Below are 18,348 nucleotides of genomic sequence, written 5' to 3'. Positions count from 1 at the left end.
GCCCTGCATCCAGTATATTTTAGTTGCAAAGCAAGTAAACTGAAACCGATAAATCTTGCAATGATGGTAAAACGTTGCAAGATTACACGAGACACGTTGAGCAACAGTCTCATGGTTGCACAACACACGCAAAAACAGCTGCAATTTATCTTACGTTCTCACAAATCGTGCATCGCTTTTGTGAGCAGACAAAATGTTGTAAAACATTCGTACGAATGTTTGTGCGTTGCATTGCAATAATTTGGATCGCATCTGAATAGATTGCTTGTCCACAATTTTGAGAAGAGTTAATGCGACCACAAAAAACTCATGCAACGAATGCGAGAGTTCGTGCAACGTATGCGATAGCTCGTGCGAAGCCAAAAAATATCGATCGCAAAATGTTTTATAGTGCTCGTTTGTGAAAGGGGCTTAAAATCAATATAATAAGAGATACTTGTATTTACCACTGTTCAACTTTCGTAAATGTAATGCTCACAAATGCCAGGTATATAGGTATCAAACCTTGTTAAATAAGTAATAAGAAGGGTATTGAGTTGTCCAATGAGCTTACTTAATAAAAACGATATACTAACAATTGACACTTATCTGGAATAAGATATTGGAAATTAGAATTTATATATATAAAAAAAGCATTATAACATGACACGAACAGATTATCTTGGGGAGAAGGAGTTTGTTTTAAAGATGTTCCGGCCTCAACATGCACATACGATGCATAAGGTTTTGAAGAAAAAAGAAAGAAATTCATCAACAATCAAATCCAAAAATTCTATTATTCCTCCGTGAACCATTATCTTATATAACCCCAAAGCAGTTTATATATATAATATATAAAATGAAATGAAAAGGAATTTCAATTTTATATATATATATATGATCACAATCACGTTTTTCACGGAGGAAAAATTTGAAATTTGAATGTATAAACATTGTTTTGTGAACTTATGTCTTGTACTTATGTTACAAATCTGAAAAATATGTTACTAGTATTCTATTATCAAAATATACAGTCTGATAAACATGTAATACATGTAATAGTATGTCCTCCATTATTATACATTTTCCATTGTTTATATTGTATATTTATGCTTTATTACTATTTATCTATTACTTATCTATTAATTTATAAAATGTACCTTTGACTTTTGAACTGTATATGTTGATTGACCTCAAGTACTATCTCATAGTTTGAGCGAATAAACTGAATTGAATTGTAACGATATACAATATGAACTTGTTTAGCCGATAAAATATGACATAACGACCAGGAATTAATCCATCAATTGTTAAACACCTATTTCGCACATGAAGTATCCGTCTGCCTCTGATGCATTAACAACGTGCCATCCTTGTTTGCCTGCCTGGAGTTTCATTTCTCCGGCGTGAGTGTAATTAGGTTGACCGATTTTCCACGGTTGATAAGAACCAATAGGTTTGCCATTATACCAGTACCATGTTCTGTTAAACCACTCATCAATATTGTATTCGGCGTAGGCATCAAGCCAGTAATTCGTAAAGTTAACTGCAACAGAATAAAGTGGACGGCAGGTTAACAAGTAAGTAAGATATTAATTTATATTCAATTGCAGGATTAAGCAGTGAACTAGATATTACCGTCAATTATTTGACAGCATAGTTAACCACAAGTGAGTGAAAAGACAATCATTTAACTGTATAGTTAACCAATAAATTTGATTGCAATTCTGTTTAAGGCAAAGTAGTTTACCAATACGCTTCATATCAATAACTAAACAGTAATGTTAACCAATGAGTAAAATAACATATTGGACATCATAATTAATTTGATGTGTTAGATTATAATTATAAAACAGCATGTTAACCAATGAGTTTCGTAACAATTATTACATAAGCAGGAAAGTTGTCAAGCAACATGGTAAATCATGCGTTAGATAACAATTGTAAAAAAAAATAGTTTATATGGCAGTTTGGTGACAAATATGCAACAACATTTACCAAAGAGTTAGTAATAATATTTTATCAGCACACATTGTCAACCATTGGATTAAGATTATTAAACAACAAAATTTAATTAAAGAGTTAGGTTTAAGCAACAAACAAAACAACAAATGTACAGCATCGTAAGACTATGACTGGGTGTCATTGAAGATAGACGTAAGAACAGAACAGTTCATTAAAACGTAAATGCCACAGTGAGTCAATTGTATAGATAAACAATAGTTTAACAATTAACTAAAATGGAACAGGAAGAATAATCAACCTTTTTAGCTCACCTGAGCTGAAAGCTCAAGTGAGCTTTTCTGATCACATTTTGTCTGTCGTCCGTCTGTCCGTCTGTCTGTCAGTCCGTAAACTTTTCACATTTTCAACATCTTCTCAAGAACGACTGGGCCAATTTCAACCAAACTTGACACGAATCATTCTTAGGCAAAGGGGATTCAAAGTTGTGAAAATTAAGGGCCACATCCTTTTTCAAGGGGAGATAATTAGAAATTAATGAAAAATTTTGCGAATTTTTCAAAACTCTTCTTCTAAAGAACCATAAAGCAAGGGAAGCTGAAACTTGTGTGGAAGCATTCTCAGGTAAAGTAGATTCAAAGTTGTATAAATCATGGGGTAGGGTGGGGCCACAATGGAGGGGTCGAATTTTAATTTAGGAATATATAGAGTAAATCTTTAAAAACCTTCTTCTCAGAAACTAATCAGACAGGAAAGCTGAAACTTGTGTGGAAGCATCCCCAGGTAGTGTAGATTCAAAGTTGTAAAAATCATGACCCCCGGGGGTAGTAGGCCACAATGGGGGGGGGGGTCAAAGTTTTACATAGGAATATATAGATAAATCTTTAAAAATCTTCTTCCCAGACACTAATCAGCCAGAAAAGCTGAAACTTGTGTGGAAGCATCCTCAGGTAGTGTAAATTCAGAGTTGTGAAAATCATGACCCCCGGGGGTAGGGTGGGGCCAAAATGGAGGGGTCGAAGTTTTATTTAGGAATATATAGAGTAAATCTTTAAAAATCTTCTTCTCAGAAACTAATGAGACAGGAAAGCTGAAACTTGTGTGGAAGCATCCTCAGGTAGTGTAGATTCAAAGTTGTGAAAATCATGACCCCCAGGGGTAGGGGGGGGGGCCTAAATGGGGGGTCAAAGTTTTACATAGGAATATATAGATAAATCTTTAAAAATCTTCTACTCAGATACTAATCAGCCAGAAAAGCTGAAACTTGTGTGGAAGCATCCTCAGGTAGTGTTAATTCAGAGTTGTGAAAATCATGACCCCCGGATATAGGGTGGGGCCACAATGGAGGGGTCGAAGTTTTACATCAGAATATATAGAGTAAATCTTTAGAAAAATCTTCTTCTCAGACACTTATCATCCAGAAAAGCTGAAACTTGTGTGGAAGCATCCTCAGGTAGTGTAGATTCAGAGTTGTGAAAATCATGACCCCCAGGGGTAGGGGAGGCCTAAATGGGGGCTTAAAGTTTTACATCGGAATATATAGAGTAAATCTTTAAAATCTTCTTCTCAGACACTAATCAGCCAGGAAAGCTGAAACTTGTGTGCAAGCATCCTCAGGTAGTGTAGATTCAAAGTTGTGAAAATCATGACCCTCGGATATAGGGTGGGGCCACAATGGGGGGTCAAAGTTTTACATCGGAATATATAGAGTAACTCTTTAAAATCTTCTTCTCAGAAACAAATCAGCCAGATGATTCTTTATAATTGTTAAGACTTTGGCTCCAGGACAATTCTTCGGCCTCACAAGAAGGTTCAGAGTTTGATGTAGCTTTATATCCCATGTATAAACAATTGTTAAGGATCTTTTTGAGAACTGCAATACTCAAAATGTGATATGACAATAAAATCATCCTGTTAGAAAAGGGACTAATGATTATAAACATAGGAATATCCAGGGGGAAAACGGATTTTATTTATACAGGATCTAAATGTATTATTGTACATTTTCCAGATAGTTTGTATTATTATTTTATCATACCTATTGTTTCTCAGGTGAGTGATGTGGCCCATGGGCCTCTTGTGTTATATTACTAGCAACTGACACACATAGATAGGATGAATAATGTGTTCTAGCAATTGGTTAGACTAAAACAGCGATATCAATGTATGAGGAACAAAACATCAGTACCTAGATAAGGAACCACTGCGTGCCATTCCTGCTGAGTCTCAATGATTGGCATGTCCATTTGTCTGGCGGCACACTGACTCTACAATGACACAAATATAGATATTGATAGATTGAAATGGAAACCTTGATCGAATATTTATATGGGTTAATAGAATTTGTTATGAAGATTATTATTAAATTATATTTTTCTTTTTATTTTCATATACCACCTCAGGTTTATTTAATTTTGATTTTTGAATAAGTGTATGAATGAAAGTGGTATGGAAAGAGAGTGATTAAAATATTTGAAAAAATCGTCTTCAGTTTAACAGAAATTTCATATGTTTGAATTTGAAAAATTTAGATAATTTTTTTTAATACAGGTATCAATTATGTATTAACTTTACATGTAGCCTCTAATTGCATTTCTTTAGTAATCAAATTAAGAGAATATGTTAGGAAATATTGAATATACATGACCGGAGATAATCATAATTAGTTTTTTCCCTTTAAACTAACCTTTGCTTCACTGTCGTTTACTTTGAAATCGCCAAAGAAATAACACCAAGCAGAGCCTACCAAGATATTGCCGCTTGCCTTGCAAGTTTCTGGATAAATAAAAAAGACATAAGTTGCTACCTAACGCTGTATTTAAGCACTGACCATACAGCAATTAAAATTGAATACTTATATTTACATCTACCAAGTATGATTCCTTCAATTTCTTACGGAAACTATTTGTTAATTCATAGCTCTATAAAAATGACAGGACTGAAATCTACACGCCCCGTTAATCAATTGGTCGAAAACTGCAGCGACTGAAACTGACAGGACTGAAATCAACACGCCCTGTTTATCGATTGTTCGAAACCTACAGCAACCTAAGAAAAACCACGGACTGCACGAAATACTAGTATCCTGATGATGTCACGATCAGACTCAAATTCCCATAGGAGACGATTTGGCTGATTCTTTTAGCTAACGTACTGATGTAAATTTACAGTTATTTAGTTAATTTAACTTAACTTATACAATCCATTCATTCATTTGTTAAAAGAAAGAGATAAATATAAACAATAAAATGCTTTCTTTGATAATTCATGCGGGTTATGAAGGTAACGATCATTGAAGAAAAATTACATAACTCGTTAACGAGGGTTTTGTATCTTTTTCTCAGTTTTTACAATAGCCGAATCATCTCTTAAAATATGAATAGGCAGGGGTGAATCTAGGATTTGAAGTATGAGGGGGTGCCAGTTTTAGGAAGGGGGTCTTGGGCCGCCATCGAGCCCCCAGTGGGTTAAGGTACCTCACTACACCGTGAAATAGTTTCTCAAATCAGCAGAAAATTACTTGATTATGATGGAAAGCATGATGGATAAGAAGAATATATGTCAAATAAGCGAAAAAATGTGCAATTTTAGATAAAAAATGATGTTTTAAAAAATTTCATTCAGTAAACATAAACAAAAGCCCCAGGTGGATTCGAACTCATGACCTGTGGTTCACAAGCCTGATACTTTAACCACTGAGCTATGACAATATACATCTGAATCGATTGATACAAACAGTTTAACAAAACATTTAAATCGCCATCTTGTGACGTAGTGTCTTAAAAAGTGTAAGTCTCGGTGTAGTGAAGTACCTTAATTAAGAGGGGTTCCAGGGGGCAAAGCCTCTGAAAGCTCCTGGATTCTAGAGATTTTGTAAGCTAAAAACGACGTCTTCAAATTTAGACTTTTGAAAAATTTCTTATCGTGAGTATACTTAAAAGTTAACAATTGTTTACAATTTTTAAAGGTTTGGAGATTTAAGACCTTTAACAATCCCATCAAAAACCTCCGCCTTGCAGAAATATAAAAAGACATTTCCCCTTTTTTAATGGAGGTCCAGGGTGCGAAGCCCCCGGAAGCACCTGGATTCTAGAGATTTTTTAGGGTGGAAATGACGTCTTCAAATTTGGATATTTCTTCACGTGATTGTACTTAAAATTAATAATAGTATTTATAGTTTTAAAGGTTTGTAGATTTAAGAACTGTAGATATCCCATCAAAACCATCTGCCTTGAAGAAATATAAGAAATATTTCCACTTTTATCATAATCAACATGGACGAGTCGTTAAAACACAAGCTAGTATAACCAATCATTTTAAAGTGGGTGACTGGTCACAGTTGAACCCAAAGAGATCATAACTAAAATGTAGGTAGGTTTTTTTTTTAAATTTTATCAAACTTTTTCTGCATGATTTCAAAGAATGTTTGTTTGACCCCTATAAACAACGTCCGTTCATTTTGTCCCATTTCATCATATTGGCAAGTTGTGTAAGGCTCAGAGAAAGGCACATAATCAACAGAATATCAAATGTTATTGTGGGTGTGGCCCACGGGGAATGGACTCGGGGGCTGTCCGCAGCATTCGCCACAGTTGGCGGTGACCTACAGGCTATTTCTGAAACTGAATAGGTTGTTACAGACTTGTATATGGTATTTTACACAAAGATTTTTATAATTGGCAGTAACCCACAGGTTTTTTTCTGAGACATAATAGGTCGTGAGATTCTTGTAGACGGTATTTAATACAAAGAGTTCAGTCGCAAAACTTATATGAATATTGCATACATTGTATAAAGTTACCCTTCCTCATCCACAGTAAACATAACAAAAGAACGTGCATTTAATGAATTGTTCCAAGTAATAACAAGTCATCACCAATCACCAATCCATGCGTCTGTCCACACATCTATTGGTTAGATTTATATAAGTAAACAGACATACCTAAACACTGAAAGTCAACGTCTGTCCATATTCCGTTATGTTGGCAAGTTGTGTAAGGTTCATAGAACGATACATAACCAACAGTACAAGTGTACTTATGGGTGTGGCCCACGGGGAATGGACCCGGGGGTCTGTCCTCAGCATTCGCCACAGTTGGCGGTGACCCACAGGTTTTTTCTAAAACAGAATAGGTTGTTACAGACTTGTATATGGTATTTTACACAAATATTTTTACAATTGACAGTAACCCACAGGTTTTTTTCTGAAACATAATAGGTCGTGAGATTCTTGTAGACGGTATTTAACACAAAGAGTTTAGTGGCAAAACTTTTATGAATATTGCATACATTGTATAAAGTTACCTTCCTTATCCCAAGTAAACAAAACAAAAGAACGTGCATTTAATGAATTGTTCCAATAATAACAAGTCATCACCAATCCAAGCGTCTGTCCACACATCTGTTGGTTAAATTTGAATAAGAAAACATACATACCTAAACACTGAAAGACAACGTCTGTCCATTTTCCGTTATCTTGACAAGTTGTGTACGGCTCAGAGAACGGCAAGTAATCAACAGTACATTTGTAATCATGGGTGTGGCCCACGGGAAATGGACCCGTGGGGCTGTCCTCAGCATTCGCTACAGCTGGCAGTGACCCACAGTTTTTTTCTGAAACAGAATAGGTCGTTAGAGACTTGTGTATGGTGTAATGAAAATTCCTTTGATTATGAAAATAAGGCAATCAGGGTCAATCAAATATATTCAGTCATAAGCTATTCCTTGGGTGTGGTAAAATGTCTCAAACATTTTGATGATCCTACGATGAGTCAGCAGAATTAACAAAGGGTGTAAATAGGAAGCGTGTCTGCACGTAGTTGTTAGTCTGCTGGTAGACGCAGAGGAGAGAAGACCCCTTAGAGAGCAGAGAATCAGCGATATTAGTAGGTTTATGTTTCATTTGCGGGACCCCAAAATATTGTGCGGGTGGACCATTTGAAACACTAAATCATTTTATATAGTCCAAAAGCATAGACTCAGAAATAAAATAATTTGGAAAAGGTTCAGAACAGAATCTGAAACGGGTGGTTTCAGACCATGAGCGGAGACTTGTTCAAGGATAGCTTGAGGAAAATTATACTTTATGAATCAGTCAGAAATAATCATTGTGTTTGATTCAATTTGATTAGTATTGTTGAAAAGTCATTTTATTCCAATCATTTAGAAACATCGGGAACGTTTAGGGAAAATTAATATTTGTTTGAACCCACATTGAACGTTACAAAGATATAAGAAGTGCAGGGTATTTTCTGAAATCACTATGGAGTCAATGGAAGAGATTGAAACTAGTAAATGGAATTGTATGTAGAAGATAGTCAGTGTTCGAGACAAATGACGAAATACTCCAGCAAGTTATTCCTCTTTCTGACAGAAGAACGATTTTGAGACTATGTCATGATGAAAGAAACTCGGGACATCTTGGAGTACATAAAACTTTGGCAAGAGTTAGGCAAAGGTTCTACTGGCCTGGCTTGCAACAAGACGTTAGACACATCTGTCACAGGCCGAGATATTTGTATGATGCGGAAGTATCCAAACAAGAAAAAGATAGCACCGATGCAGATAGTTCCATCAGGAATGTCCTTAAAGCGCATAGCAGTTGATATTCTCGGCGAACTTCCAGTTACGGAAAATGGCAACAGATATATTTTAGTAGTCTCAGACTACTTTACCAAGTGAACGAAGGCTTTACTCTGCCAAACATAGAGGCTAAGACCGTGGCTAAATTGATTTTAGAAGTTATTGTTAAACTTGGGACATTTAAAATAATACATTCTGACCAAGGCAGGCAATGTGAACTTTTAAGCGAAGTGTGTAAACTTTTATACATTCAGAAAACGAGAACCACGACTTACAATCCCCAGTCTGATGGGATGGTAGAAAGGTTCAACCGAACCTAAACAAGCATGCTAAGCGCATACGTACAAGAAAAACAAAGAGATTGGGACCCACATATTCCCAATTTTATGACAGCATATAGGTAAATTGATCATGAATCGACAGGTTTTACACCTAACATGTTTATGCTAGGAAGAGAAAGGTCTTTGGCATTTGATTTACAGATCGAGATGCCAGAGCCTCTAAAACAAATGAGTCCAAATGAATGGGCTTGGACTCTTAGAGTGAGAGAATAGAGAGAACTCACAGTTTTGTTCGTCAATACACAGAAGCTGCTATGAATAGACAGAAAAACTCTCATGACATGAAGATATCTTGGGAGAGATTTAAACCAGGGGACCAGGTTTTTTCTTTACTTCCCAAAAAAGAAAATAGGTCGTTCTCCAAAACTCACTTCATTTTGGCGTGGGCCATGTGAAAACCGATTCGATGTTCTATACGCTGTTAACAGTGGAAGAAAAAGGCGAAAGGCAGATCATACATTGTGATCGTTTGCGCAAAACGAGGGACTAAACCCTCAGAGGAGAGGATACTGGTTTAATTACCGAGTTGTTAGACAGTTATACTGAAACAGATGAAGAAGAGCAAGAAACTGATAAGATTGTAGAGAGTGTAGATGAACTTGTTGATTGTAACAGGCCTAAAAGAAAATGTGGTCCTCCAAATTGGTTGGAGGACTTTGAGTCCTACTAAGTTATGTAAAACTTAAGTAATAAAGCGGTTTTTTTGTTAGAAAATGCCGAATCTGAAAGTTACGAAAGCTAAAGTTAAAAGTCATTGTCCATTGTGTGAAGGAGAAGTTTTTGATAACCATTGGCCTGTACATTTGATGAGATGCACGGGAGGCAAGTTTCCTTGCAAGACGTGTGGAAAATTATTCCAGAAGAAAGAATAATTGATCAGACATAAGGAGAAATTCCATGAAAAAGAATCAGTCAAAATGACAATGGTGTTGAAAGCGATGAAGAGTGGCTTACACATGACCCAGGGGATTTGCTTGGACAAGTATCCAGTATAGGCGAAAGTTCCAGCAACGAGGGAGGCGAGTCCTGTGAAGAAAAGCGAGGGGAAGTCAAAGAGAAGTCTCAAGCAGCGTCAAATGAAGATATAAGTGTAAGTGAGAGAGAGAAGCATAGTGCAAAACCAGAGCCGTAGTCCTTTGGAAAAGGGAAGAGTTGTTGAAAAGCGTACAGAACCATCTCCAGTGTTTGCGCCAAAGAGTCAACACCAGCGGTTTCAACCCAAAGCAGCGGAGTCTGCACATCTCTCGTACAGAAGTTCAGTTCAGGCTTATGAGTGTTGCTAAAATCCATAAAATGATTTTTAATGATTATCATTAGTTGAGGGTATGCCTCTTGTTGAAATAAATATGCAATATGCAGGCCCCATGTATTAGGTACATGAGAATCAGAAGTAAAATGTGAAACCTGCGGCTATTACTGTTGTGTTGATTTTACACAGTGAAAGTGCAAGTTTAAGACGAGAGAGGGGGGGGGGGGGGGTCATAACTAGAAAATAGGTTGATACGACATTGTAAACTATACATTAAGTTTCTGACATGTGATGATGCAACATGCACACGGTACGGAAGGTCAACCCTTTGCATGGAATTCGCTGGGGGAGGTTTAAAAAGATGAAAAATCATGAAAATTAGCAAAATATGAAAGGATCAAAATCTTATAAAAACCAGCATGTTGAAAATTTTACAGGTTTTGACTAGTAATTTTCTTCTGAAATTGGTGATTGGCCTTATAAAGAGTGAATGAAAGGTATTTGTGCTGAATGGGAACTGAGAAAATTCTAGTTACAGAGTTCCGAAGACAAACATCCCCTGGCTACAATGAAATGAATAAAAAAAACTGTCCCATGCCACCATAGGCTCAGAAATAAAATAATTTGGACTAGGTTCAGAACAGAATCTGAAACGCGTGGTTTCAGACCATGAGCGGAGACTTGTTCAAGGATAGCTTGAGGAAAATTATACTTTATGAATCAGTCAGAAATAATCATTGTGTTTGATTCAATTTGATTAGTATTGTTGAAAAGTCATTTTATTCCAATCATTTAGAAACATCGGGAACGTTTAGGGAAAATTAATATTTGTTTGAACCCACATTGAACGTTACAAAGATATAAGAAGTGCAGGGTATTTTCTGAAATCACTATGGAGTCAATGGAAGAGATTGAAACTAGTAAATGGAATTGTATGTAGAAGATAGTCAGTGTTCGAGACAAATGACGAAATACTCCAGCAAGTTATTCCTCTTTCTGACAGAAGAACGATTTTGAGACTATGTCACGATGAAAGAAACTTGGGACATCTTGGAGTACATAAAACTTTGGCAAGAGTTAGGCAAAGGTTCTACTGGCCTGGCTTGCAACAAGACGTTAGACACATCTGTCACAGGCCGAGATATTTGTATGATGCGGAAGTATCCAAACAAGAAAAAGATAGCACCGATGCAGATAGTTCCATCAGGAATGTCCTTAAAGCGCATAGCAGTTGATATTCTCGGCGAACTTCCAGTTACGGAAAATGGCAACAGATATATTTTAGTAGTCTCAGACTACTTTACCAAGTGAACGAAGGCTTTACTCTGCCAAACATAGAGGCTAAGACCGTGGCTAAATTGATTTTAGAAGTTATTGTTAAACTTGGGACATTTAAAATAATACATTCTGACCAAGGCAGGCAATGTGAACTTTTAAGCGAAGTGTGTAAACTTTTATACATTCAGAAAACGAGAACCACGACTTACAATCCCCAGTCTGATGGGATGGTAGAAAGGTTCAACCGAACCTAAACAAGCATGCTAAGCGCATACGTACAAGAAAAACAAAGAGATTGGGACCCACATATTCCCAATTTTATGACAGCATATAGGTAAATTGATCATGAATCGACAGGTTTTACACCTAACATGTTTATGCTAGGAAGAGAAAGGTCTTTGGCATTTGATTTACAGATCGAGATGCCGGAGCCTCTAAAACAAATGAGTCCAAATGAATGGGCTTGGACTCTTAGAGTGAGAGAATAGAGAGAACTCACAGTTTTGTTCGTCAATACACAGAAGCTGCTATGAATAGACAGAAAAACTCTCATGACATGAAGATATCTTGGGAGAGATTTAAACCAGGGGACCAGGTTTTTTCTTTACTTCCCAAAAAAGAAAATAGGTCGTTCTCCAAAACTCACTTCATTTTGGCGTGGGCCATGTGAAAACCGATTCGATGTTCTATACGCTGTTAACAGTGGAAGAAAAAGGCGAAAGGCAGATCATACATTGTGATCGTTTGCGCAAAACGAGGGACTAAACCCTCAGAGGAGAGGATACTGGTTTAATTACCGAGTTGTTAGACAGTTATACTGAAACAGATGAAGAAGAGCAAGAAACTGATAAGATTGTAGAGAGTGTAGATGAACTTGTTGAGTGTAACAGGCCTAAAAGAAAATGTGGCCCTCCAAATTGGTTGGAGGACTTTGAGTCCTACTAAGTTATGTAAAACTAAAGTAATAAAGCGTTTTTTTTTGTTAGAAAATGCCGAATCTGAAAGTTACGAAAGCTAAAGTTAAAAGTCATTGTCCATTGTGTGAAGGAGAAGTTTTTGATAACCATTGGCCTGTACATTTGATGAGATGCACGGGAGGCAAGTTTCCTTGCAAGACGTGTGGAAAATTATTCCAGAAGAAAGAATAATTGATCAGACATAAGGAGAAATTCCATGAAAAAGAATCAGTCAAAATGACAATGGTGTTGAAAGCGATGAAGAGTGGCTTACACATGACCCAGGGGATTTGCTTGGACAAGTATCCAGTATAGGCGAAAGTTCCAGCAACGAGGGAGGCGAGTCCTGTGAAGAAAAGCGAGGGGAAGTCAAAGAGAAGTCTCAAGCAGCGTCAAATGAAGATATAAGTGTAAGTGAGAGAGAGAAGCATAGTGCAAAACCAGAGCCGTAGTCCTTTGGAAAAGGGAAGAGTTGTTGAAAAGCGTACAGAACCATCTCCAGTGTTTGCGCCAAAGAGTCAACACCAGCGGTTTCAACCCAAAGCAGCGGAGTCTGCACATCTCTCGTACAGAAGTTCAGTTCAGGCTTATGAGTGTTGCTAAAATCCATAAAATGATTTTTAATGATTATCATTAGTTGAGGGTATGCCTCTTGTTGAAATAAATATGCAATATGCAGGCCCCATGTATTAGGTACATGAGAATCAGAAGTAAAATGTGAAACCTGCGGCTATTACTGTTGTGTTGATTTTACACAGTGAAAGTGCAAGTTTAAGACGAGAGAGGGGGGGGGGGGTTCATAACTAGAAAATAGGTTGATACGACATTGTAAACTATACATTAAGTTCTGACATGTGATGATGCAACATGCACACGGTACGGAAGGTCAACCCTTTGCATGGAATTCGCTGGGGGAGGTTTAAAAAGATGAAAAATCATGAAAATTAGCAAAATATGAAAGGGTCAAAATCTTATATAAACCAGTATGTTGAAAATTTTACAGGTTTTGACTAGTAATTTTCTTCTGAAATTGGTGATTGGCCTTATAAAGAGTGAATGAAAGGTATTTGTGCTGAATGGGAACTGAGGAAATTCTAGTTACAGAGTTCCGAAGACAAACATCCCCTGGCTACAATGAAATGAATAAAAAAAACTGTCCCATGCCACCATAGGCTCAGAAATAAAATAATTTGGACTAGGTTCAGAACAGAATCTGAAACGCGTGGTTTCAGACCATGAGCGGAGACTTGTTCAAGGATAGCTTGAGGAAAATTATACTTTATGAATCAGTCAGAAATAATCATTGTGTTTGCATCAATTTGATTTGTATTAATATTTTTGAATAGTAATTTTATTTGAATCATTTAGAAGCTTAGGAAATGTTTAGGGAAAATTAATATCCGTGGTTTGAACCCACATTACACGTTACAATGGTTTTTAACACAGAAGGTCTATTCACAAAACTTTAACATGGGTTGCGCGTATAAGTAACCTAACTTTTTAAAAAAGAGAAGAAAAAAAAATTTCCGCGCACTGAACATATATTTTTTTAATCAACGTATTATTTCATGTGTAATACAAAATACTGTAATAAAAATGATTATTCTGTAAAGGAAATTGGGAGAAAAAAATATTGACAAATGTAGATTAAATTGCAAACTGAAGCCATTCATTACAGACAGGAAAACGTGCGAAGACCTTAAATAAGCATGACTTAGGTATTTTAGTGTATCCAGGGTCCTCATAGCTTACCTGAGAACACGGGGACACATGCGCCCGATACACACATGCTGTAGTTGTCACAAAAGTGGGCGTGACAGGCATCGAACACTAGCTGCTGAAACACAAACGAAATCAACTACAGTAACATAGGTAACTGTCTTTAATTTGAGCCAATTGTGCAAACACAAAAGCGCCTTAAGATGAGCATTTGATTGAGATCTGTTAAAACCAGTAATACACCACATATAACTTACGGTATATAATTGTATTTGTATTTGTGTGACAGTTGTGATTTGTCAGGACAACATCTGGTGCTTGTATGGCCTATGAAACCACCAAAACTCCCAAACATCAAATTAAAATAATAACTTACGCCAGACATAAATTATATTATATGTATCTTTATTCAAATTAATGTAACTTCTTTTAAAAATTAGAGAAAAGTTTAAAACTTGCAAAACATTTCACTAACATATTGGCATAATGTGCTATATATAGGCCTATAAAATTAATTACAATATAATATCAATAATGAATAAAACCACAATACAAAAGAAAGTTAAAACTGTGCACCTACGGCTGCATGAAAATAAAAAGATGCACAAAGTCATGCGCATTCGATCTGTACACAGTCTCGTTAAAATTCATGCAAACTTGTTTTATTTGAACATATTTTTATTGTACAAAAATTACAACAGGGATTGGACACAAGTTCAAAAACTTAGATCGCCCTCTCCCAATACAAGTATATAATACAGTAAAAATAATGTATACACAACATGTAAGGTCAACAGATCATTTGACAGTTATATATAAATTTTCAATGGTGTACAAACATCAAGTTGAACTAAATCTTTTTGTATCTTTGATATAACGATAAACTAGAGAAAATAAATGTTTGTTCTCGCTGACACTGATTGCGTTGTCGCCCCAAAGTAGGACATGAGTATTAACAATATTTAAATTTACAATATTGAAAATTTCATTAAGCATAATATTTCTGGCCTCTTTATATTTATTACAAGTGAAAAAATAATGATAATAAACTTGTTATAACAGCATGCATAAATTCCCAAAATAGAGCACACACCTGTATACGCTTTGAAATGATTTTATTTGATACGCAATATACACAATTAATAAAATATTTTGTCCATAGTTTACAAAAATCTCGAAAAAGGAATGTAAAATCATTACAATTGATTATTTTATGTGTATATGCCTATGTAATTTTCTTCAATGCCGAAAAGTGGGTAAAATATGCCAGTTTCCCGTCCCTGGTCTTCATTACCACAGCAATAGATATCAATATAATGTAATTTGATCATGGCGCCTAAATCCCTCTATTTCTTTTAATAATATCAATATGCATCTGTAGATTACCAGCTAACTGCCAATTTGATTCTGTTGATAAATTAAAGATTTAGTTCCCGTATTAATATACATCAAAGCCCTGTAGTGTGAGATAGGAAGGCCTGTGTGTTTTTAACCATTTACGTTGAAAATAAATGTACTAAAATTAAAAAGTTGAACACCAGAATACATATACATGTCTTATGGCAAAACTGGACGTTTTCCTCTTTTAAGACTATATACCGAAGAATACTGGGCCCTTATTTGTTTCATATTTATCAAATAAATCGTAAATGTTTTACACCTTTTAATATTACATTGTATGATTAACGAAAGAACATTTTTATATTGCTTTAAATTTTTTCTTAATGCTATGCCAATATATTCTTATTTTAAAAATTATTTTAAAAATCCATCGCCGCCTCGAATAAACAAGCAAATCATACTTTTCTCTTTGGCTATATGTATAGTGTACAATATCGGGAAACGATGGCCCTTACTTGTTTCAGGTTTGTCAAATAAAATTGTACATGTTTTATACCTTTTAAAATTACATTGTGTTGGGAATTTTACAAATACATGTAGTATATAAAATAATCATGCTAAGTTAAAAATTGTATCTATGTACCTAACATTTTACCTCAGGTACAATGAATGAATTGGACTTATATTTGGACTTATATTTGCTATTTTAAGAAAATAAGGACTTATGTACAAAAGCCAAATAGGCTTAATTTCAAAAAAATAGAAAAATATCTAACTCTTATTTCGAGTAAGTAATATTGTTATATCGAGTAAGACTTCGTTATGATGAATCAATATATTGTAATAATGAGTCAATTATCTCTTTTTACGAGTCATTAAAATAACCGTAGGAGTATAACTCAACATTCTAGTACATTATCTCTCCCCCTTTTATCTAAGTTCTGCTATCTATGGTTGTAAAGGTTTCTACTCACTTCTGGAAATTTCTCTTTGTCGACATGAAATGAGCCATTGGTTGTTCTTAAAAGACTGGGGTCCTGGATGGACGATTTCACGTTTAACCGGCATTCTGATCGCTCTCGGTTCAAATCCACGGAGCGACACATCGAAAGTCGGTGGCACCACTCCATGCAAACAAGAATATTGGTGGTGGAGTAAACTAAAAAAGTGTGTCCTATACCTAAAGAGGAATTTAGTTGACCGATTGTGTTCACAGTTGTGAAATCTGAGCAGCCACCACTAGAGAGATGCGGCAGACCAAGGAGGACCATTGTACAAAAAATGAGGGTCCGCATTTTTAGTAAATTATAAATGACAATGAAAGGTAACACACACCGGCCTTTCGTCAGGTGACTGCATACGACCAGCTCTGTGCACAGCTTATATCAGCAATCAGTTAATCAATTAAGCTGACATTAATTCTTAAATAGGCATTATTTACCCTAAATTTCCAACTACCGGCATATTACTTGTCGATTTCTTTGGTTTCGCTCATCCATGTCATCGCTACAGAACTATATAATGCCGAGCACACTTATTCATGGTTCACCGCATTCAGGTATTTAACTTACTCAAACAATGTTGCACTGGACGGACAGATTTGAAGAAACGCGTTTTTAACATTAATAATACGGCAATTACTGCACTGGTAGGAAATAAAAAAATGAAAAAAGGAACAAATCAGACTGAAATCACAAATATTTAAAAAAAAAAACCTCGATCATTGTAGAACGTTCTACTGTATCGTATTGTTATAATGCGCAAACCACACACTTTTGGAGATCTTGCAGTGACAGGATGGTCTTAAGAAAACGGAGTGTTTTTGTAGAAACTGATATTACAATTTAACGTTGTTTTTAAATTTTTGGATTTACTATCACTTATCTACTGTGTTGGATGGTGCGGCCGGGGTCTACAATAAGATGCAGAACATATGCACACTTCATAAGCAACAAACAACAAATGTTCGATGTGCATGAAAATGCTGGTAAATTGGAAATTCTCTCACAGAATAAACCTTCTTTAATGTTAAATTGATTGTAGTTTCCTTTATTCTCTTTCACAAACATATTACTACAATATTTAAAAGTCTGTGTAACATGGATGCATTGATCGTAACGTAACCCACCGTCTCTCTCTCTCTCTCTCTCTTTCTCTCTCTCTCTCTCCCTCTCTCTGTATATATGTCATATATAAACACCCCAGTGTATTTATCTCTTCTTTTGATAAATAAATCATGTCTTAATAATGTAGTCCATTAGTTTCAAGGATGTTGAAACAAAAATCTCTGTGGTAACAAAGTTAAGTGAACACGATCTTCAAGATCTACCAGGTGATTATGTGTGATTTACAATGTGTGAAATGACGTCTGTCTTGGAATCTTTGAAGTTACGAAATGCCTCGGCTAATAACCCTATTACAAATGAACAATTCAAGAATAAAGATGACTCTCTGAAATAAAAGAATCCTAAACCTATTTAAAATGACACGATTTTGGTCAAATTGTATTTTTCTGTTTTTATTATTAATAATGTTTTAGGAAAGCATTTAAAAGGGGCACGATTTTGCTCAAATTGTATTTTTCTGTATTTATTATTAATAATGTTTTAGAAAAGCATTTCTAATGATCAGATGAAATATGAGAGTCAGTCGTAGAGTAATAAGCAATATACAGGGCTTACAATTCTTTGTCATGTAAACAAGGCTCGTGCCCTGTTTTTTCTTTACAAAGGTTTTATATATAAAAAAAAATCTTTTTTGAATTGAATTGTCTATCTTTTTTATTTTAAATATCAATAAATAGTTCCTAACGTTTTACATAGTCAGTTTAGGTCTAAAACTGGAATTTTCACGTCAACATTCAAAATGTAAACAGAAGCTTTGTTTATATAGCAAAGAATTGCAAGCAAAATACTAAATAACTTTTAACTCAACAAATGAG

General features: G+C 35.4%; 1 protein-coding gene across 1 annotated transcript; it reads right to left on the bottom strand.

The window, feature by feature from the left end:
- Positions 1-1,077: 1,077 nt before the first annotated feature.
- On the bottom strand, positions 1,078-16,854 carry LOC128182685 (uncharacterized). Its single transcript, XM_052851403.1, has 7 exons — positions 16,382-16,854; positions 14,100-14,184; positions 7,378-7,554; positions 6,884-7,060; positions 4,628-4,716; positions 4,130-4,208; positions 1,078-1,525 (listed from the first exon to the last, which is right to left on the bottom strand). The coding sequence occupies exons 1-7, from the start codon at positions 16,700-16,702 to the stop codon at positions 1,290-1,292; spliced, it is 1,164 nt and encodes a 387-aa protein (XP_052707363.1). The 5' UTR covers positions 16,703-16,854; the 3' UTR covers positions 1,078-1,289.
- Positions 16,855-18,348: the final 1,494 nt, after the last annotated feature.

The sequence above is a fragment of the Crassostrea angulata genome, chromosome 5 (assembly GCF_025612915.1).
Source record: "Crassostrea angulata isolate pt1a10 chromosome 5, ASM2561291v2, whole genome shotgun sequence".
In the NCBI taxonomy this organism is placed as follows: Eukaryota; Metazoa; Mollusca; class Bivalvia; order Ostreida; family Ostreidae; genus Magallana; species Magallana angulata.
The sequence above is the reverse complement of the archived record's forward strand: the minus strand, read 5'-3'. Positions and strand labels throughout refer to the sequence as shown.